Genomic DNA, 23,766 nt, shown 5'->3' on the forward strand with positions numbered 1-23,766 from the left:
TGTTTTTTTTTTTTGTGTCACTTCTGCTCTTGTTCGACTGAGGACTTAAAAGTCAGTTCACGTGAAAAACGTCGATTACTTTCACGATACGTTTCTGAACGTGTCGACGGGGGAGGCGGCGGCGCTTTTAAGGTAAGCACACACGGTATCAGCGGTGTCGCTACGGGGCCGTGTTATCTCTCTCCCACCGACCCGCGGCTCGGCTCGGCTCGGCTCGGCTCGGCTCCGACCCGCGGCTCCGGCGTCATGTCGCTGTGTTTGAGCAGGTAAACGGGCTGTTTTTCACTGGTTTTCACTGGTTTTTAAGTGCGTTACGAGCAACACTGACCCCCCCCCCCCCCGTAGTTACAATCGGCGAGCAAATGAAGCGTCTCGTCCGGGATGCGGGTCGCCACGCTGTCCATTAAAGTGCATCCCAGCGGATTTCTGTTTCCAGTGCGTTAGAGGAAGATGGGACTGGGGATGATGTTTAATGCTGAAACCACAGGCTGTAAAGCTGCGGGAAGACGACCGCTTAAACATTAGCGGTGCGGCCCGTCCGCGTGAGGGCATTTATGTGGGGGTAACAAACAGCTGGCGTAAACTGAAATATCCACATTTAACCTACATCCTAAATGCTTCGGGTAATCTCTATTGTTAGCCTGCACTTGCGAGTATACAGTGGTGCAGTACAGCGTTAAAGTGCTTACTCGGGTCTGTATTTTGAATGTATGACACCGGTCTATCTTGTTCCGATCCTTAATCACAGGTGTGTCCCGTGGAGCTACTTTAATTAATGAAGAGTATCTTTAAAATACTTTTTTCTACATCTGATGTGTAGTTGGTATTATGAAGGCTGATGCCTCACGGGAGCTATGAAGTCATTGTTGAGGTACAGTTGTTTTTTTGTTTTTTTGTTTTTCCCCTCATTCTTGGTACAAGAATGATTACGTCGACCTGCTATTAGAGGTTTATTCAGTGTTTCTTAGCGAGGATGAGAATCCATAAGGCGCTGAGTCGGATCATATTTTGAGACCAATGTGTTGCTTTGTTTGGCTGTCTTTCCTCCAGCTGTGTATCCCAGTTTTCACAATGAGCAAATAGCAATTGAAAACCCCTGGATATTATTGGGGGGCTATTTGCTAACTGGTATAAAAGGGATGATGTAATGAGGAAACACTCGAAAGGGCCAGCAGCGACAGATGCTATCTGTGAGACCCATTAATACCCATACAATACACCCATACAATGCTGGGTGAGCAGCAAGAGTTGGGGAGGTGTTCAGGATGCACAAAGTGTAACGCTGTCACTCCGGGAGCCTCATACCACCCCCACTGACACACACCTGCCCTGTGTGAGTGCTGTGTTGTGGGCTTTATTGGACCGGGGCTTTGATGTAGTATTTTATGTATTTCTATGACTGCATGCTTGTGTCTGGCAGAGAGGAAGCAACACAGCGGGATGTAATATGACAAGCAACAGTTGGCTGCTATCTGTCTCACAGGGGAGAGGGGGGGGGGGGGGGCGCTGCACCAAATAAACAGCCTTTCATAGAGGCTTAAATATACACACTTAATGAGCGATCGTAGCATTTTGACTTGATTGATGGTCAATGAGCCAGGACGTATGTCTCTGTTAGAGTTAACTCAGTCGCACATGCCAGTTTAGAGTTACTGCGAGAGACAGTTTGCTGGGCATGTATGTTTGAGTGAGAGGTGAGAGGATCAAGGCAGGCCAACATGGGATCAGAGCATGTGATACATTTCTCCTGAAAGTACTGGATGTAACAGGGGAGGGAGTTACTCCCACTGTTTACGTTCTCGCTCCTTCTCTCTCTAGCTCTCCCACACATACAAACACACCCTTTTAATTTTCCTTTGTCTGTTTATTTCTTTGTTTTGGTGCTCTCTCTTGTCTCATTGTCCCTCTACAGTGTTTCCTCATTTATCTCCCCCTCTCACTGCCCTTCTTCAGAAGCTGATGTCATGGCTCAAGTGGCGTGTGAAGAGCTTGCCTAATTCTTAGTCTCGCTGATAAAAGACACTGCCTGCAGGACATGTATGCTCCCTGATCTTTCTCAGTGACCTTCAGCTGTTACCATACTATTTGGTGGCGATGACTTTTTATTCTCGCAGCCTTTTTTTCTTTAATATTTTACTTGAGCGGATGATTGTATGTACATGTTCATAGCTTCCTAACTGGCATATCCGCTGTACAGTATAGCGTTCGTATCGTTATCATTGCAAGAATTAACACTCAACACAATGGTGATCTCTTCTTGTTCTGTCCACAGTGGTTCACGCAGTGGCACATTACCCATCCATTAGCGATACCCGCTTTTCCTATCCCAGCTGACCCTACAGGTCACTAGTCCATCACAGGGCCAACACACACAGACAGACAGACAGACGGACATCCACCCTCACATTCACACCTGCAGCCACTTGAGAATCAATTTGAGTAGCATCACCAGTCTGCATGCACGTCTCTGGACTGTGGGAGGAAGCCATAGCACCTACATAAATCTAGTGAATGTGCATTTGATGTATGATAATCAAATATGAAACGTTTTATTAGCAAATACAGAAAGATTGAATAAATGCTTAATGTTATAAGGAACATGATCATTGTATTCTTGATTGTAGAAAGAAAACTATATATATATTTTTTTTTTTTTTTTTTTAAAAAAGGTTTTATTATACAGCAGAAAAATATTTGATTATCTTGTACATCTTTACTTTAGCTTGTCCTGCCAAACTATGATCCTTTTATAAAATGCAATCATTGTCCGTATTATTTCAGCCCTATACATTTTAATTGATGCTTTTCAGTACTTGTAAGAAAAAAACACAAGTTTATTGCAGCACTATACGAAGGCTGTATTTAAAAGAAGCTTCAAAATAGTTGAGGGTCTGGACCTGTTTTAAACAACACAACACAGTTGAAGTAATAGTGTGTCCTGCTAAATTACAAGGAACCCTGAGCACACGGGTCGGTTACATTTAGCAAATGCACTCTGTTACACGTCAGACAATGATGTTGGTCAATGTTAGCTGCTGCCTGATGTTTGCGAATTATGGTGAATGGAGGAACACATGCAAAATTTGAACTTAGTTTTCAACATGTATGTTTATTGTGAACAAAAACGCGCGAAGCAACATAGTTTTTCGCTGCTGTAGCATCGAGTTAATTATCCATCAAAATTGACAATACAGACGTATACTTCGAGAAGTTGGATACACCAATCAAAAAGGTAATCTGTCCATTTCTTTTCTTAAATTACATCTAAAAATTGTGTTAAGTCTATCAACATATAACATATTGGAGTTCCTATCTCATATTCCACGTGTCCTCTTCCAGAGTCACAAAATGTTGGCACCGTCTAAGAGTTTGACGTATTTGTGGATATACTTTTCCTTTTTTGATCTTCTCCCAGGTTTAAGTGTTTTCCAGTAAGTGACACTCACTACATGCACAGCTCTCTCTCTGCTTTTTATATCCTGCCACTTACTTAACTGGGAATGGCGGGGCCTTGCAGAAGCTGATAATGAATTAGGTGTTGAAACTGTACGGGTGAGACCATGTCGACGCGGCTACTGTAGTCCAGAGTGGCTCATAGGTCAAAGTGTCGGTGTGTTTGAGTGGGAGTTTGTGTCAGTCACTATAAAAATAGTTTGCTCCGGTACTTAAATGAGATCATTCCTAAGCTGCTGCTGTGTCATGTTGGTTTTAATTGTTTTTGTAAATCATTCGCACGCAAAACGTGTTAGGACATGCTTTTGCAACTCGGGATTAAGTTAGAATGAACGATGGTTGTGACCCGTAACAATTAAATCCCATCCATCAAACTTGAGAAACTTTTTTGTAGATGGTGCTGGTCCTCTTTTGTAAAGTGTCATGTAGGTGGTCTGTAGTTAATCGTGTCCCTAATTGGACTTAAGAATTCATCGGTCCCCTGATACTGCCCTGATTTTTTTTTACACCCGAGGTTACATCATTAGCACCTGACAGTTGTCAGATTTTCACCATACCTCGGTGATCCTTGGCATGTGACCAGAAGTTTCTGAAGGCCAGCTGCTGTTTGATTGTCTGCTCTGCTGACACTGATCACTGCAGCGGGCTTTACAAACCCCAAGGTCTGCAGCGTAGGCGCAAGGGGGACATAGCTGCACAAGTGTTAGTTATCATTGGAGCCATTTGTACCCACGTAAAAAGGATTTTTACATTTCCACTTCATCACTGGCCCGATGACAGCAGACACACACAGTGTTGGTCCAGGACAACTCAACCGAGTCCGTCCATGTTTGATTTAAAGGTTGGCAACACGTTGGCACTTGGCTGAACTCGTGCATGAGTTTAGCATTGTACCTTTGTAGCCTTAAACTAAAATGCTCGTTACTTACCATGTTAAACGTATTGTTATTGAGACTCGGGAACAGTGGGCCCATTTAATATGTAGACCCCGATTGTTTGTAATTATTTGCATGCAATCTAAACAGTCAGAAAACTAAAGTAATGTCACCTCACCGTTTCCTTATTTAGAGTTAGTTGATTTAAACAGAATTAAACATCAGTAACTTTTTTTTGGGGGGGGGGCTGTCTGATTGTTGGGGAAAACAACTCACTGCTCAGGACTTGATGGAGCTGCGTTACAATGACTAAATCGATTTTCCTTTTGTAGTGACTGCCGAACTCTTTCTGGACCCAACTGCGCAATAATTTGTTAGTTGAGAATTTGTATGCCTGTTTTTGTTTTATTGTAGCAAATGTGTTTGAAGGGTGAAAGATGGATGCTTTTGCATATTGCACAGTAGCTGCCTGGCTGGGTTTAGGTATCCAGGCTCTAAGTATGAGATGCTAATAGCAGTAGTTACATCATCATTCTGGGAATAGCAGGGAGTCGGGGGTCTAGAGGTGCTTCTGGCTGACCTCTCTCCTGTGTATATTCAGCCTGTGTGTGTATGTGTGTGGTCATTTCCAAATATACATTCCCGTATGGATTACACAGCAGGAATAGTATTAATATCACAGGTGAGTGGACACATAATTTGTATTTATATTTACAGCCTGATGTGACACTGACAGAATATGGTTTATTGACATGGATAAAAAGAAAAGAGTGTGTGTGTGGTGTGTGTGTGTGTGTGTGTGGTGTGTGTGTGGTGTGTGTGTGTGTGTGTGTGGTGTGTGCGCACGCCTGTCATGTAGTTGTGTGTTCATTTGCACATGTCTGAGCGACCCTTCTTGACAGGCAGTCAAACCGTCAGCAACTGAAAGTGAAAGAAAATCTCGTGAGAACAATTTGACACTCGTGTCAGTTTCCGTGTGGAGAGGGACACTTTACATAGGCGCACATCGAAGATCCTTGTAGCCACTGTGTCGCATTAAAACCTGGGAATAAAGATGAGTGTATAGAGGCGTCGGCTCACGCTCACCGCTATCCTAACTTGGCAAAGGTGTGTCTACCTGTTGGAATATACAATTACCACGTATATGTGTGTGTGTTGGTGTTTGTACATGTGAATGTGTGCTCCGACATAGTCTTTGCGTGCATGTGTGTGCATGTACAGCATATACTGTGTGGTATGCACGCATGCAAACATGTGTGCGTGTGGTAAAATAGAGATGGTCAGGCCTGTCACTTAGCCCCCACCCATTTACACTGCGGGGGGGGGTAACTTTCCAGTCTCATAGAAGAGCATGCCTGCGTCTGAAAATAGCCGTATCTGATCACTGCTTCACCCAAACAGGGAACTCTCTTTCCCTGTCACTCCCTCTCTTTGGCGCTCTCTCTAACTTTCTCCTTGTTCTGTTGTCTCTGTGTTTCCCAGGCATTAAACGGGGTGAGGTCTGGGAATAGAGCTTGACCAGAAGGAGAGACGTGTCCTGAGCAGAGGGAAGGAAAAGAATCGGAAAAGAAGAAGAGAAAGAGAAGAAGGAGCACAAACTTTCTGGCTCACCTCTACACCTGACTCCTCTTAGCGAGTGTCCTGTCTTTTGGTTTTATGACGGTACGTTTTACATTTCTTTGCTTGATGGACTGCTGCACCTGCACTCTGTTGTTTGGGGAGGCAGGTCAGGCTTTTAGGGTTAAATGTCACAAAAGATACTCATATGACAGTGATACTCAATACATTTGCATGCCATAACACAGGACAACATCTTTCTTAAATGATTTTAAGATTATAGATTAACCAGTATTCTTCCGGTTTAATTAACCTCTTCCACACCAGAATATTTATCATATTTCAATATGTTTTAAAGTGATTTATTTTGAAAGTGTTTCCTTAATGTCACCCTTAAATACACAGACATTGTTGTGCTGTCAATTGTCACACATCTATATTTACTTGTTATGAACACATGATGCTTTCGACAGAATGTAAATTAAAAGAGATCTGAATAGATTTTACAGCCCAAACACCAAAAGGGAATTGTGATCTGTTCTGCCAGAGGCCACAATTATAGACCAAGTGTAGAATTTTTGTCTTTTGTGACAGTTGACAGGGGAAATGGTGTCAAATAAAAACTGTGGTTTCTACCATGGTCACCTCAGAAATAGCTTCAGGAAATAACTTAGATTGCAGTTTTGACGGTTGAAAGGTTTTATGCCTGACCCCAGCAGATTTATTTGTTTGACATTTTCACAACAACAAAAAAAAGGAACAATTAAATCTAGACAAAACAAAAATGTATACATTTCTATCAATGAGATTAAATATATATATATATATATATATATATTTAAAAAAAAATAAATAAATTCAACCCCTCAGACCTTCCCTGTCTCCTTTCCCTTAACCTCTTACATTCCCATAATTCTGCCCCAGAATCTCCTTTTCCTCCTGTGTTCCTTTTACGTACTTCCATCTCTTGTTACAGTCTGTTTCACCGTCTCTTATTTCCCATTCAACAAAAGCAATGCACCGATCCCTCCATTAGGCCAGTCTCGGAGGTGTTGTGGAATGTCACCTTGACCCTTCGGGTACACAGTAAGGGGTGGTTCCCAGCCTCGGTTCGTAGAACGGGCCGCTTGGTTCGCTTTCCTCTGGATCTCACGTACACAGAGACACTACATCTCTTCCCTGTAAGCGTCACCGGCACACCCTAATTTTGGTTGGTTCTACTGGTTTAAATCCGGTCCCAGAAAAACTTTACCTGTTGTCAGAACTCAACCATGTTAGACTAAGATAGAGATACATTGATTGCTTGGCTAGATGTGCATCACCTGTACTGGTAGGTCTTCGACGTACAGTTTGTACTCGGTTGGAGAGAGATTACAATGAGTCAGGTTTGAACACAGTTTTATTTACTTGTATATAAAGCACAGAATATTTTGAAGTATGCATGATCTGCGTATAAGAGAGCTGAGCGGGACTGTCCAGAATTACTACTATATTGTTTCACTTTTCAGCACCTAATAAGTTCCCTTGTTACTGTAGCTCAGTTGTGACTCTCCTCTTCCACATTTCTTCCTGATACAGGGTATTTGCTTAAAAGCTGTTATACAAACGGACAAAGATGTTCAGAAATGATCTTATCAGAATAAAAGCAGTGAATATATGGAATACTGGCAGTAAACGGGCATCTATGTCATTCAATTTGACAAGTACAATACTATTAAAGATGCCTCTATATTTTCACAAAGATTTAAGAATATGTTGACTGAAGTTGCAGAATGGCGTCTTACCATTAACATCAACAAAGCTCTCTAAAAGGAGCCTCGTGAAAATAGAGGCAACATTTCATCACAAGGGCCAAAACCTATTGGACTGTTCTGCAAAGTGATTTACTTGTTACTTCTCATTCTTAAACTAATGAGAAATGGGTAGACTGCCATCTTCCTCAGATAATTTCTGATAGACCAGGAAAGTTTACATTTCTCTTTGGCCTTATGTTGAATTTTAGGAATAACTAAAGCTGAAATGATCATATTTTCTTCAGAGCACATGAAGATTCCTCTGCTAGATTTGTCCAGTGTTCTGGACCACCTCAGAGGTTAAAGGGTCCTGTCTAATGGCAGTAAATATAGCACCGCTGCTAATAAAGTTCCTCTTATCTTCATGCTCGACACTTAACACTGGTACCTGGGGAATCCAGACTATGTATGGGGAATGTAATCTTAGCCACAGCTGATAGCCATTCTGCTTGTGTACCCCTTGCCTCAAATGAAAAACTATTTTTCAAACTATTTCGTTTATTTCCAGCATTACATTTGTAAAAATGTTTTGAACGAACAACATATTAACTCATTCTTAAACAAATTAGAAATTGCAATGTAATTTGTCGCAAATTGTCTCTCTAAGTCATCATAACTATGTACAAGAAAACCAAATACACAGTCATAAGAATTTGTTTTGGATCATTTGTAGAGGGGCAGTGATCCAAAATAATTATTTGCAGAAAACTACCTTCCTCACAAACAATATTCATAATCACCACTATTTACAAAGAATTCAGCTGGCAGGACAGAGCGAGCATTTTTATGATTCATTTCTTTGCTACTGCTTCCTTCAATCATCTTCGTTCTTTAGATAGGAACGTTTGTGAGAAAGCTCTTTTCTGCATTTTCCTGAAAGACTCCTCTTAGTTAAAACAAATATATCACATAAATATTTCTAGGTATGGGGGGGAAAAAAAGTTGGCATGTATACAGTGTTGTTTAAGCCCTCTTTGCTTGTTTTTTATGACTATGACTTGTCTATTTAATGGTATGACCTTAGATGCTCTCTCGTAGCTGCGTTAGGTGATACGTGTGGCGTTTACCTGCCGTACGTTCCTGCTGTTGAAGTGATGTCGACGTGCTCATGAAGCTCATTATCACCGAAGCATTTTAACAAGACTTCATTTGTTGCTTTCATACAACCCATTGTGAGCATAACAATGTAGTGGTTGGGTTTATCCCTCCGCTGACAGCACTACAGTTTCAACATTATTTTGAGCTGCTGAGTTTACCGTACTCCCTTCATGCAACCATTTGAGAAAGCTGAAGCCATAACTAGAGGCCGGCTGTAACACACCATCAAAATGTCCAGTCAGGAAGAGCTCAAGCTTCATCTTTGAAATTGCTTTGACATTCAGCTCCCACTAACATTTTCCCTCCATCTGCGTGTCCTATTATCTCCTTGTAACAGTGTCTACATTAGCTTGTTGTGTCTGTCCTAGTTTGAAGTAGATGTAAAGCAGTGGCAGCTCTATTGTTTACTGGTGATAGTTTGTCCCCAGAAAGCTTTTTCCAGACAGCTTACATAATCCAACATGCTAATATCAATTATTTTCAACAGTACGTCTACAGTAGTAGTACATCTAACGTTTCATGTTATGATCTCTCATCCTCTCTGTATTGTGGATCTTTTCTGTTTTTCATTTGCTTTTCCACGTACTTCTTAATCGGCTCTTTCTTTGTCACTATCTCTCTTTTTTTTTTTTTTTTTTTTAATCTCTCTTCACTGTGTACATCAGAGCAGTATTCACTGTGTGCATCTTAAGTTCTATATACGAATGGGAAGATAACAAACCCACGAATTGTCACATCCAATTCATTCTTCTTCTCCCATATCCCCGACACACAGTACTCAGGCTTGGGTTACATAATTGCATTAGTGCTCTCAGGCCAGTGGCTTTGCTTGTTAGTGGTGTTGTGATGCAATCTGCAGAACACATGGTCTTCTGTTGTTTGCAGTATGGGCATCGAGTGGGCATGCAGGGTCAGTATGTTGACCTCACCAATCCATTCATACAGCCAGAGGGGGGTCTGCTAATGAGTGGCAAGGTTGAACAAACAAGGCCGATACCACAGACTTTGTCGGAAGTGGTTGTTGTTCAACTAGTGGCAGTAATGTGCTGGTAGAACAGTTCCATGGCACTGAGAAAACATTCTTTCTAATATGACCTGCATCTGACAATAAGTAGCTTTGTACTTGCTGAGAAAAAGGGTTCCAACAGTACTTTGCTTGAGGACTCATTTGATTGAAGCTTTTGGTTCTGAAATATATGAGAAAAACATGTTTCTGTGTTTGTTTTTAGAAATGAATTAAAGCACTTATGTTGATTTAAAGCCTGGTTTGGCTGAATATTTAACATATTTCTGACTAGCAAGAATGTGAAGCCGAAACTGTTTAGTGGTTACAGTTATCTGCGTTTGTAAATTCAAATGCAGGCCAGACGTTTCTGTTTCAGTGTGCTGAAGCAACAGCAAATCAAACTTTTACTTCATAAGGCTGAGCAAAACATGTCCGAAATAATCATTAAAAATGCATGAATTTTCTTAGTGAAAATGTGGGAAGGCACCATGATATTACACTCTGATGTGTCCATTAAAGGGATTTTAACTCTGCACCTAGGAAGTACCCTCATCAAGGACTTTGACACATCTCTGTGGTGAAGTATGGATGGACCATAAGGATTTGCCTGAATATTAACACAAGCAAAAGATATTTGTATCCGTTTTAATCAATCTCGTACAGACTTTCCCAAATGTCCCTTTTTATGCATTAAATACGTTTAAATAAAACAGTGCCTGCTATGGAATAATGGACATATTGGATGCGAAGATCAAATAGATGCTCTGTGGTTATCTCTGTTCATGATGGGCCTAGCAGAGATGATCAAACCATATAACTTCAATTGGCCTCGTGAATAGACGTATTGCCTGCATTACATGTAAAGTAGGTCTGCCCAAATTCTTGCAGAATGGACGCCTAGCTTTGCAACTTACTCGTTTGCATTTAACTATGTTGAGGTTGTCCTTCAAAAGTTTGAAATGCCACCCTAGGCATCCTCTGAGGCATGGTTATAGCTGACCTAGTTCACCAACCACTCCACCTCAGGTTTCAGTTAACCACCAGCGCATGTTGTCACCTGGATTTAAAAAAAAAAAAAAATTTAAGCAAGCGCGCTAGCTATCCCCGCTAAATTGTAAAATTTCACTGTATTTATGATTTCCTTTGTATTGATTTGGACACTGAATGGTAAAAAAAAAAAAAAGGTGAAAAAACATCTCAAATTGAAGAATCTGAGTCTTTGGCAAATGATTCCGCTAGTTTAGAAAAGAACTTGCTTTGATTTATTCTCTTACACATTTTAAAATTCAAACTGTAAAAATGTTGATGCTTATACGCTTCAAAAGTTGAGTCTAGAAATGATAAATTCCAAACCCAGAGTTTGAGAGTGCTACATCTCCTCTGTGGATATAATCCACCGATAATGATATACTTTTGACATGCTTACTTGTTGAGCTGATGCTCAACATGAACACCTCCTGGCTGTAAAATATATTGTCCGTTTAAAGTACGATGGACAGCCTTTTGATTCCCAAGCCTTTCTGTTTTTTCCTCACCACAACCCTTCGCTGCCCACGATTTCTGACCACAAAAATGCACCACTGAAATAACTTGGCTTCAATTCAATAATTAAGGAATGGAGAAATTCTAAATTCTGCCTTTTTTGGAGGGGTCACTCTCCCTGTTGGTTCAGTTTCAGGCTCACCATGTCTCGACTTTGGGATTTATGTTGGATCCCTTGAGGCATTCTGTTTTCTTGTTGAAAAGGGATTTAGATTTACAAATTTCTCTGCTTTTCACTTCAGTTTTATCCATATAAAATGTCTGAGTCCCGGGTTTTACCTCATGTTCACTTTGGAGCATAGCTGAAGGTTCTACACAGGGTCTCATTAATTCACACAGAATATTGCACCATTAATGTTAAATAATGTTTCTTTCAGCATGTTTTTTTTTTTGTAATTATTAAGCTTGTTACAAACAAAAATCTTTTCTAAAGGCTGAACAGAACATGTCTGTGATGACTTCTAGGTCTTTTAGGGCTTTAAATAGATTGGCTAAGGAGCTTAATCTGTTGACATCCTGTGAGTATGTCTCAGTCTGAGTGACCACTTCAGGGTCAGGACCCTTGAGACTATAGTCAGTTTATCTCCAATGACTGTTCACTCTCTCCCCTACTGACTTTACACACACACACACACACACGCACACACACACACGCACACAGCCTTTAAAAGGCTTTGTAAAAAAAAAATGGTAAAAGGTCTGTCAGATTTAGACTTTTGAAATATGGCATTTTGAAATACAATTTCCTACAAGTAAATGTAAAATATTTAATTTAATATATTTTTCTAGTTGACTGTTGTACAGGAAAAAAAAACAATGTAGGCTGCAACTTGAAACACTGGTTGACATTTTTCACCATTTTCGGATATTTTAAAGTCAGCTTATCCATTAAGACAGATTGATCATAAACTAAATTAACTGATTTGCAGACTTACAAATACATTTTACTCTGAAAGTTGTTTTTGTTTTTTACATGATAGCTCGAGTGTCCCTATCTATGCTTATGGATCCAAGTACACCATGTCATGGCAAAGCCTCGGATCTGTCCGTTGTTTTGTAAATGGGATACAGTGTATGAAGGGATATTTGCAAGTGAAGAAGCCTTTCTAAACGGAAAATGAGAAGTCCTTGTTCCGTCTGAGAATAATTTTGCAATATTTTAAATAGCATGCCTCAACCAATTTGTGGATCACGCAATTAGGAGAGAACGACTGAGGCATAAATATGAAACTGAAAATATTGTAATACTTTGGTGTAATCTTTTTGTTGGTGGAGACATTCATTGCAAATGAATCAGCCGATAAGAGACAGATTAGCAGTTTATAATTCATAGTCCCACATAGGAATTCCAAATGGACCACATGCAATTTAAAAAAAGAGAAATGGCTTAGTACAAAAATAAACAAAGTAAAAGATGCACAGTTATTGGAGTATAAAGCCTTTTCAGTTGTTACTTCCATCCTAAGCTGAAATTGTTTTAGTATGTGGGCTTTTTTTTGTTGTTTTTTTTCAAGGTACAAGATAAAGGAAAGTTGAAATACTGCGGCTGAATGATGGTGGCATTTGTTTCCAGACTCTTGTTTTGTCTCTGCTGAAGCATTCTGCCAGTGACTAAAGGCATCCTGGCCACTGAGGGCATGTTGCTGTTTTCTTACTTCTGACAGTCATACACTGGGTCGGGTTTCTTTGATTTTTTTTTTTTTTTCTCATCACATGCTCAATAACTGAATGATTTCTGTTAATATGGTGAAAGATAGTGGTTCGTTCTATTCTCTGGTGTATTTTATCCTCAGTCTCTAGTGGTCCAGCTTTGTTGTGCTGTCTCCACTCTAATTTTACGAGATAATTAAAAAAGCGCACGGACACAGATTGCGCGTGGAAATTCCCATATGGTCACTGTGACCTATCTGTAGTCTTTGCAAGTAAATTGTCAACAAGAGATGTTTCCAAGTCAACAATAATAAAACTTTTCTGGTTTTGAGAATTACCTTGTCACCGAGGGAAGGAGGGCTCAGAAAACAGAGCTCAAATCAGCAATAATGTTATTCTATTATAGGTTTGCAGCAGGACAACCTTACCATCATAGTTAGTGCAGTGTCCTATATATTTAGTGTGCAAACCCTTTTAGTCCACTGGTACAAACCAAGTGACTAGAGACTCAATGGGCTTCATGTTGGACATCACGGCTTTCTGTGGCTTATTGCTTCGAGTTGTGTATTTGCAGCCCGTAATTATATAGACACTAGTCTCCAGAGTGGCCTACCAATGCTTAAATTATAGCTGGTGGATAAACCACGGCAAAGTAACAAAATAAAATGACTTGAAAGAAATTTAACATACCAAATTCTTGGGCCTGCAGAACTAGGGCAATAATTGAAAACAACTCGTTGAGAAATAAGGGTCCAGTTATTTTCTTAAGATTCTGGGGATTTACACTTCACTTCTTCCATTAGAAATAATAGTGTTTGGTCTCTCAACATTTACCCACCGCTTCTCTTTTTTTGGAAAAGCGCTTGCTGAATATTAATAGCAACATTTATCACATCCAGTGATACGCATGCTAAAATGTGCAGCTAATGATCCATGACCAACATTAGAGAGGGCTGCACAGCTTAAAAGAGTCTGTCCGTACAAATGGGCAGAGTGGTTCAGAGGTGTGGAGCCTGCAGCGTTTCCTTCCCGTGTCTAGCCATAACATTACACCCTGGCCACAGCTGCTGTGTCGCCGCTGATCTGTCCCCAAGAAACATGATGCTGTTTATAATCTGACCATCATTTGGACGCCGACAGCCTGCGACGCCAGACCCATGATTTACCCCCGCGGGTGTGTGTGTGTGTGTGTGTGTGTGTGTGTGTGTGTCTCCGTGTGTGTTTCTCAGAGACAGATTTATGAGGACGTACTGTATGAGGGTGAGGATTAGGTCTTGAGGGACAGAAAGTATCCCATGATGTCCCGCTTCATGCCCTCCCACAAGTCATAGTACTTCTTTATCACCAGTGTTACTGTGTTTGAAAAGCCTCACATGGTGGCAAATAGTAGTATATTGATGATTATTAATGGAGGTTTTGTAATGTGCAGTACTTTCATGTTGCACCTGTCGCTGAGCGCTCCTGTAAAATGTATTGCCAGTCGCTGCAGTTGGAATCGATGACTATATGTTTTGCCTGAGAGATGATCCAATGCTCTCTTTAACAAATTGTATTATCTTTGTTGCTCATGTCACTATTTTGGCAAAGCTGAAGCAGCTTGAATGCAATTAATAGCCATTTAAATTCCAAGTACTATTTGCTCTCATTTAGCTCCATATTTGGGCTGATAAAAATCCAACGTATGTATGTGTTTTGTTATGAAATGCTACATTAAATAAATGAACTGACAAAAATATATGTAGGTGACAAACTATATCGCCTTTTCCATATAGCCACTATTCTGTCTTTAATGTCTACTTTTCAAACTCATAAGCGAAAAATGTCTTTCTATGCGTAACTAATCACACGACACGGTGAACATAACAGCCTAGATAGGATAGTGTTAGCTACTTTGTGAAAAAATACAGCGCTGGAAAATAAACGTATTGGTTACCTCTGGTGAACGAGTAATGAAATGGACACACTGTTTCCAAATGACCTCAAACATAGTCTGGCATTTCTGTTTTGAAATTTCTCGTTACTTATTGGCCGACTTGTTCACCAGTACAGATTTCTGCAATAAGCTAATGATCAGTTTATTAGTTTAGTTCGAATGTTAAGACACCTTTTGCAAATGTACTGCGGCTTTAAACTAAGTAAAGTGTTGCTAATTGGTTGGAACTAGGGAACTGCAAGAGTGAGGAAAAAATACACTTTTCAGAATACTGTAGTTTAGTTACACCTAAACAGTATACATTGTCATAACGAGTATATTTTTATAGAATAGGAATGCATTTTTATGGCTCTTAATCAATTTCAGTTATAATGGAAAAATAGATCTCGGAAATCTACCGTTCCTATATCTAGATGTACCAACTTTTTATCTGAATGAAGCCTTTTAAGTTGTCAGCACGGTCAAATACATGTTAATGTTATGCCATTCATCCAGTGGCACTCATCACTAGAGCCGAGTACAAAGGCAGTTTACACATTCATGTCAGAATATGGCCGCACACCTTTTCCAAAATAAGCACCAGTGAATGACAGCCACAATTATCAACACTCTACTTGTCAATGTGCGATGAGGCCCAAAGCTGTCAGTGTTGAAGCAAATGTCTGATAATACAGTATATGTCATCTGTTGTCAGGTTTAAAAAAAAAAAAAAAAAAGGTTGAGGGTTAGGTTCAACCACAAACAGCTAAATATGTACTTCCATCATTCCACAGCTTAAATGTCCAGTGGAGAATAAAGAGATCCTCACTGATATGTAACACAGCGGATGTTTACATGGACTATAATTTTGAGTTTTTCACGGAATGATAACCACCTCCAAAAATATTGTGCTATAATAGTATCACTGTTTACAGTATTTTATTATTATTATTATTATTATTTTACCAGTGACATTGTTTGAAGTGCCATCAGAAGTGCTCTAAACGATTGTGAAAAAAGTTGACAGTTTACAGGAGGTGAGTTCAGCTCAGCCAGAGCTGTGTGTTCATTAAACTCTCACACTGATGTCACCACCCAGAGCTGGAAAAGTTGGGAGCTCAGATGTGGAAAATTATTTCAATAGTACATTGTTTGATTGACTTAAACACTCAAACGTTGTTTTGTTAAGCATTAAAGTTGTTAACCGGACACGTACTGTGATCTGCGTGAAGGTGTTTGATGCGTTTCCTCCTATGGCAAACTGGATATCCGTCCTCGAGGTCAACCCTGCGTTCCTTTGAAGGATTTCCAAGGTTATCCCACATAGTTTTAATCACTTTTTTGGGGGTGGAGATGGTGATATGATCACTTTCGCTTTTCTTCATGTCATCTGAGCGTGTGGCTTCCATTGCTGAATCTGACAGGCCGTCGAGGAGGAAAGGAGTGTCAAATAATGTGCAAGCGAGCGTCTCCCCAAGTTGCTTCTTTTTTTTTTTCAATAGCGGTAATAAGCATTTGTGCATGGTATGATAACCATACATTTTTTTAATACCATCGTATAGCTTGATAGCCATATATGAATGGAACCCTATTGTGGTGCAACATCACTGTACAAATCAGCCTATCCAAAACATTTACATATGAAGACTGAAAGAACAGCATTTTGAAAAGTATTCATATTGATTTGGTTGTGCAAGCTCCACCTGAACACCGGATTAAATTGCTATGAAAATCGTAGCTAAGCACATCATCATTATTGTTATTATTATTATTATTATTATTATTATTATCATCATTATTAATATTATTATTATCATCATTATTATTATCACAATCATTAAACTTCACTCATAAAATCAATTGTTACACATCTCTGTAATAATGTTTCAGACTAGCTAAAGACTTTTTTGAGCCACATAAACTAACATGTAAACAGCTTCTGTGAAATGCATCACGTAAACTGTGTGTGCGTGCGTGTGCGTGAGAGAGTTATTTACATACCAGACATGTATGATCCCTGCTGCAGCCACTGTAGTTTGTCACTTGTAGTATCTGTCATGATCACTAAGTCCAATGATGACACACGTCCATGCAGTCACGCAACGATGCAACAGTCTGTGCTTTGACTTTGGCTTTTGATGTGTGCCCTCATTCATATCAATCATGCGTCCTGCTGCAGCAGTTCCAAGAAAAATGCTCCCTATAGCACGAGAAAGGCATTACTACTTATGAGTAAACATGGTATTTTGTGTCATTTATCAGTACCATTTAGGTTTCGTCTGTGTGCTGTAAAACTTGCTGAGATCTTTATATCTCTTAATCAGCAACAAGAGGTTATGTTCCAACTTTTGGATTCCATGTGTTTGGCTTCAACATCTTTGAACACAACAGGAGGAATGTGTTGATTTAGTTTCAACTTGTACCTATAATCTAGAGAGCTGTACAAAATCTGAAGTGAAAGAGTTAAAAAAAAAAAAAAAAAAAAAAAAAATGAATTCAAAGCCTAAAAGACAGCTTGTGGTCAGACTGTTGAGGACTTCCACTTCCAATTTTAAAACTTAAATGAGGACCTGGTCACATTTTATATCAGCTCTGTGTCAAAATACAAAACATTGTAAAGTAGTCACAAACCTTCTGGCACCTCTGAATGGGTTTTCTAAACTTGTCCTGAACAGGGTGCGTATCCCTGCAAGCATCGGGCAGCAGCCACCGCACGCTTTAAGCTGCCAGTCTCTTACAGGCCTCTGCCTCATTACGCTCAGAGTTAAACTGATCTGGCATTTCACTTTACTTCCCATGAATCACTGAACAAATCAGAGGTCTGGAAGCAGGCTTGTTTTGCTTGAAAATTGGGAAGTGCAGTGGATGCTTTCAATCATCTATAAGCTCCAGGAAGTCTTCTCCTTAGCCCATAAATCTTCAAGTTGGAAAGAATAAAATGTGTGACAGAAGTTCAAATTTAGCTGACGTATGGTAACTTGCAGTGTCGGCACACAGCTTTACTACTTCTAAACTCCATTAATCTCTTCACATTCTCTCTGCTCAGAGATTTTACGTCTTTAACCCTCAAACGCGCTGCGTTGTGTGGACTGAATGCTTGCGAGTTAATACTTCTGAGGCAGGTTTTAACCATATATTGAAATCACATTTCTTGTAAACCTTTCATTGCGTAGCAATAACAAACCTGCAATTTTACAATCGTGAATAGATGTCAGAATTTGTTGTTTGTTTGTTTACATTCATTTTTATTTCTCACCGCAAACCGATATATTTTATGTTCATTCTGTCTTAACTTGCACTCAACCTGCTGTAGCTTCGAGGAAACCCGATTTAATCTGCACAATAATCACTAATCACACTCGCGTGCTTGTGGTTATCGCAGCATAGTTATTGCACAAATCATGCGCCACTCCACAGTTTTGTAATCCAGCGTGGATGGACAGATGAGGCATCCCCAGTTTTTCAGGAGGAGACTTTTAGAGCTTCCATCAGCTTTTGGAAGATGGTACCTCTTTCTTTTTCTCCAGCTGCGGTCAAAGCAGTTGAATGGCAATGTTTTCTAGGAGAGGATGTTTGTGAGATGCTTCGTCTCTACCATTGGAAATTTGGCCTGGAAATTCACTCGTAATTGTATTGTTGATAACGCGGTTATTTATTGTATTATCATCAAAATATCATTTTGTAAATAGGTCTCTAGAAAACACTAGCTATAAAATTGCTATGAAATTGTGAAACACTTTAAATAATAAAACAGCCTTTTGCTTAAAGTACTCTGTGTTTGTTTTGCAGGAAAGTGTGTCCCCCTGTAGAAGATCAGTAAGAAGTGCTCTTCAATATGAATACAGGTATGCAAATGGAAACCAACATAGAAACTACATATGACATTGTTGGAGAGTCATCCATCCATCCGTCATGTCCATGTCCTTGTTTTGCAAAGTTTAAAAAATATGTTTCGACTGATTGTAGTTTATCTCGTCTGGAAACTGTTATTGACATCTTGTACTTTAAAACAAAAAGTCAATACGTTTCCACATTTCAGGCTCCAGAGCTCTTTTATGAGCTGCTGTGTGTGCTACTTTTCCTCTGCTGTAGGCACGAGGCTGTAACTCTATTCCTGACCCTGTTTCACCACTTGGGTCTCGGTCCATTTTGGGCCTGGGGTGTTGTGTCTGAAAGCATCATGTATATTTGGCTTGTTGCTTTAAAACATAATTACGTATCCCTCCGTCAATACATTTCCAAAGCTCTGCCCTAAACCTGGCAGCCGTCCTGAGCTGAAGCGTGTTTTTCATCCAGAGAAACGGTGATGAGTAATCTATCAATGAGCCTTCTCCACACACACCACCACTCTGTGCATCTGCCAGTAGTAGCTTGACTCATATTGGTCATATGCCTGTATTTACAACATAAAAATAGCTTTGTTAAATGTTGAAAGACAACCAGCAACACAGATTTAGAATCAAAACAGGTTTGTTGTTCAGCGATTTTTAAAGTACTGATCTAAGCTACAGAAGTGCAGCTTCTCTCAAACTCACTGCCAGATTCTTCAGTGAGAAAAGCATTTAGAAAGAAAACCTTTTACTCATGAGAAGTGAAGTTATTTCACCACAGATCAGTCAATGGGGGTGTTTCCAACTTGTGACATTATGCCAGTAAACAGAAAGGTATTAGTGTTTAGCTACACTGAGTCGAAATTATTAACATTGTTGATTTTAATTATCCCATCAGTCCTACTAAATTTGTGATCCTGTTTGTGATTTTTGTAACCTAATTCAGTTGCAACTCTGGTCACGCAATTAGTTTGTCTATTTTATTTTATTTTTTTAACTTTATTTATATTTAGGTCAGTGTAAACTAATACCATATCATATCAATTTGTGTACTTCGATTTGCTTACCTGTCCTGACCCTTTTCAAGACAAATCCTGAGCTCATTTGTTTTTTTGAGCTCTCAGTACAAATTAGACCCTTGAAATGCATGTGCTTTGCCTCTAATTGCATTATTTACATAATTTGTTTTCCTGGCTGGGTGCATTTGTTCGTAAATGTCCTTGTGTTATTGCGTGTACACGCATGTGCATGTGCTTTTGCTTCTGCCTCGATGATCACCGTGCCCGGCTGTGATTTCTCAGATAGCGGAGGATGTGCTCGTAAAAGCGTGGCCTTGTCATTCGTACTCTCTCCCATGAAGAGGGTCCAGAGCTCACCAAATCTAGCCACAGGTACTAACACTCACAAACACACAAAGTAACACTTGTTGGAATAAGGACTGTTTACCGAGTACCTAAAATACAGGCCACTGTATTGTCTGGGCTAAACTATCGGTCAAAGCATGAGGTAAGTCTTCACAAAAAGTGACTTGTTGCTATTGAAAATGTTCTGGCTTCATCAACCTGATATGGCTTGAGCATATTTGAAATGCTGTGGCTGCCTTGGTATGCTTAAAGCAATGTTTAGACTTGGGGATGCTATTTTTTCTAATCAGTTCATTGTATAATTCTTTTGTTATCCTGTGTTTAGTGTTTTCTTTCTTTGGCTCGTTTTGCTTCCTAAATCAGTCGTACTGTACCCACCGATGTTGATGTGAATCTGCCCTCCTTTTGAAAGCCATATGGCATGCTCTCATACTGCCCCATGTCATTCCCTCACTGTGTGTGTAGTATATTTCACTCTTCCTCTTGAAAAAGTGGAAATATCTGTGGATGGGCATTTTGTGTTGACTGAAATGCTTCATTCTTCCTGATCCATAGTTCAGTTTTATGCAGTCACAGTAGATTCATTGTACAGTCCAAGCCCAAGGTAAATTATATACTTAGTTGTTTTTTAGGTGGAAATACAACGCCTGCAGGCTTCAAATATTAACGCTCAATTACTCTGTAATTAACAAACTTCAAAAATGGGAACAGTTGAATAGTAATTGTGGCATGTGCAGTAATTTTTGGCTCCTAACTGTCAGTATTTATTAATCTGCCTTTTGACGGATATTACAGCTTCCAAACACTTTTTGTTGCCACCAAGAGCCTTTGTATTTCTTGATTTGCATTTCTTTACAGTTACTTTCAAATTCTGAAACCCTTTTTTGTCTATATTGCACGCACTGGTCTAGCTGCAAATTTTTACTAGATTAATAGTTGTTAAAACTGAAGCAGAAGTCGTTCTTGGTAATTGGTAGTTTGCAAATGTTTGTCTTGGTGGTTTCTGGTTAAGAGAACAGAGTTCACTTATACTCGCGTATCCTAAAATGTTGGCACAGCGGGTGATATCGTGAACTGTGTCACATTAGAATAAGTCATGTAATCCTTGAGCAATTATTTTTCTGTCTTGTGCTCTTTACCGCCGAGTCTTCTACCCGTCTCCCCTGTCACACTCTTTGTCATCCTAAACATTCTCACAAGAGATGACAGCTCCTTTCGGTGTAATCTTACGTTGTAGAACTTGTTCCAGGGATGAATGTGACCACACAGTCAGTCTCGTCACTTATTATTGCCGTGTCTTCTCTGTTCTCCAGGGAGTGATTCTCACTCATCGGATGTGGGTAAGTCTCTGTTCTTCTTCAGGGTAATTCTGGTGGAGACTCCTAATATTACACATGACAAAAAAAAAAAGCTATGAAATAACCAATATGAGACAAGATCATGTAATATAAACACAGTGCAGAAAATAATGTTAATATGATTAAATTTGATCTCCAGACTCTTGGCGGTCACGGAGTGTAACAGACGGCCTTAAGAATGGAGACGCAAGTAACTCATCTCTCGCTGCCAAAGGCTTCCGCAGCGTCAGACCCAACCTGCAGGACAAGAAGTCACCCACACAGGTAACATATCTGACACACTGGACTGATACAGCTTGACATTTGGCCCTTTTTCTGTTAAACTGCTGTGTAATTAAGGCTCATATCATGTCGTGTTGTAACATTATTGCCTTGCAAAAGTCTCTGTGAGAAAAGGTTATTCTTAATGAGAACACAAACCATAATTATGGATAATTCACCCAGAACAACACTGTATTTGTTCATGGTATCAAGCTTTTTGCTGATGATTTTTCTTGTTGTTGTCGTTTGAACTTACAATGGCTGCTGCTTTTTAATTGGCTAACAAGGATATCAGTCCCGTGCCATTGCCACCCCCCAGGAGAGAAAGTTTTCACCTCTCGCCCACTGGCACTAATCCACCAGACTACAGCTCGCTGATTGCCCTGGCTAATGATTTGAGTCCTGGAATGCTAACATTCACCAAGAATGAGAAAGCAGTTTTAAAAGAGTCCCACACTGTTAGAAGCACAGCTTCTTACTCCTACTCAGAGACCCGTACAAACCCACTCCAACAGGCAAATCCATCCACCGTCCCTAATGATATTAGCAATTTAAATGCATCGGCCACTGCTAATATACAGGAACGTAAAGTGTCTTCCCTTAAGCTAACCCCTGTCACCATCCCTGACCCACCTGCTCACTCCACCTCTTATATTGATCCCCAACTGAAGACCCCGACCACATGTTCTCCTCCACTCACTTCCCCACCTCCACGAAAAGGCCCCACCCTCCCTCACCCCTCGACACAGACAACTTCGCTTTCTGTCCACTTGGGCACAGAGAATCTGAAAAATGCAGCAAATCCCAGAGTGGAAGTCAAGGTCCCAGATCAAGCCCCGAACCAAACCCCAACCCCAACCCCGGCTCCATCCCTGGTGGAGATGACAAAGCCTCCGCCTGCAATTCCACCAAGACCTTCACCTGCAGAACTGTTGGTACATAAGTGACTACATACCGTGACTAATGCAGCAGTCGTGTTGTAGATTTTAAGTACTTTATAATGCAATCACTGTGTTGATGACTTGGTGACATCAAGAGTGACTAAAGGGTGACACACCAGCAGCATCACATCATTTGGTGCACATAACAGAAGAAGTAGTCGAGGGTACAGCAGCTGGCACATTGTGACACTCGCATTTCTTGGAAAAAAAAAAGCCGTTGGGTGATTTGATGCACATAATCTGCTACTTGTGTGTGTTGCCCTTTAGTTTGTTACTCTTGAAGCTACCGATCCAACAACCAAACTGTGATATGACATTTGTGTGAATTTTTACTGTCTGTGTGATAATTAAGTGTTTCATTTATTGTTTACTAGTTATAATTTGCTGCCTTCCACAGAGTTTGAACTAACAGAGCCTCTTCAATTTTCAGCATTAATCACGTTTCAGAAGATGATGCTGCGGCCTCATGACTCTGTGTGTCTTCACATCAGCATTTTCGCCTTCTGTTAGGCTCACATGTTATTTCCACACATCCCTTTTGACAATGTGGCTAATAAGTGATATCACTAAGCACTCTCCTCGTTTCCTCCCTTTCATATCAACTCCCTCTTACTCCGACACCAGGGGCCTCCCTCCCCTGACCCCACAGCGCGGCACTCCCCCTATCGCTGCCACAGCTCAGATTCGCTCGACTACCTGCCAGGCCTAATGCCCAAAGCCCTATCACCCACCCCATATGTTCCCAGTGGAGCTGGCAGCACGGCCGTTGCGCTGAGCAGGCCGAGCCTTACCGCAGTCAGCAATTTGAGCATCGGTGCGTCGCCCACGGCTTCCCCTGTGACGGTGTCAGCTCTCAGCCACTACTCGTCATCCACGGCGGGTCTGCTGGACGAGCTGCAGATCTGTAGCCTGGACTCACCTGGCGCCTCACCCACGCCATCGCCCACCCTCAGCCATGTCTCCACCTACACATCCACTGCTGGCCCTGATGATGCGCTAACAACCTCTGTGGCCTCCACTGCTGCAGCACCCACTGTCACTAACGTAATTATCCAAACAAGTCACCTCTATAACGCACATCACTACCCAAAACAAATCGGTCCTGCCCTCCTCCCACTCATTTGGA

The 23,766-nt window shown here is 40.5% G+C and overlaps 1 protein-coding gene across 1 annotated transcript in view; it reads left to right on the forward strand.

Moving 5' to 3' along the window:
* Nucleotides 1-42: 42 nt before the first annotated feature.
* sorbs2a (sorbin and SH3 domain containing 2a) overlaps nt 43-23,766 on the forward strand; it is a 49,518-nt gene continuing 25,794 nt past the window's right edge. Inside the window, exons 1-7 of the mRNA XM_069168036.1 lie at nt 43-132; nt 5,811-5,990; nt 18,676-18,731; nt 20,018-20,107; nt 21,394-21,420; nt 21,578-21,702; nt 23,265-23,684. Coding sequence (XP_069024137.1) covers nt 18,722-18,731; nt 20,018-20,107; nt 21,394-21,420; nt 21,578-21,702; nt 23,265-23,684 — 672 coding nt within the window. The 5' untranslated portion in view covers nt 43-132; nt 5,811-5,990; nt 18,676-18,721. The remainder of the gene's footprint in view (nt 133-5,810; nt 5,991-18,675; nt 18,732-20,017; nt 20,108-21,393; nt 21,421-21,577; nt 21,703-23,264; nt 23,685-23,766) is intronic.

This window comes from Embiotoca jacksoni, unplaced genomic scaffold (genome assembly GCF_022577435.1).
Source record: "Embiotoca jacksoni isolate LCO1_2020_lvr unplaced genomic scaffold, fEmbJac1.0.p SCAF_4, whole genome shotgun sequence".
NCBI classification, from domain to species: Eukaryota; Metazoa; Chordata; class Actinopteri; family Embiotocidae; genus Embiotoca; species Embiotoca jacksoni.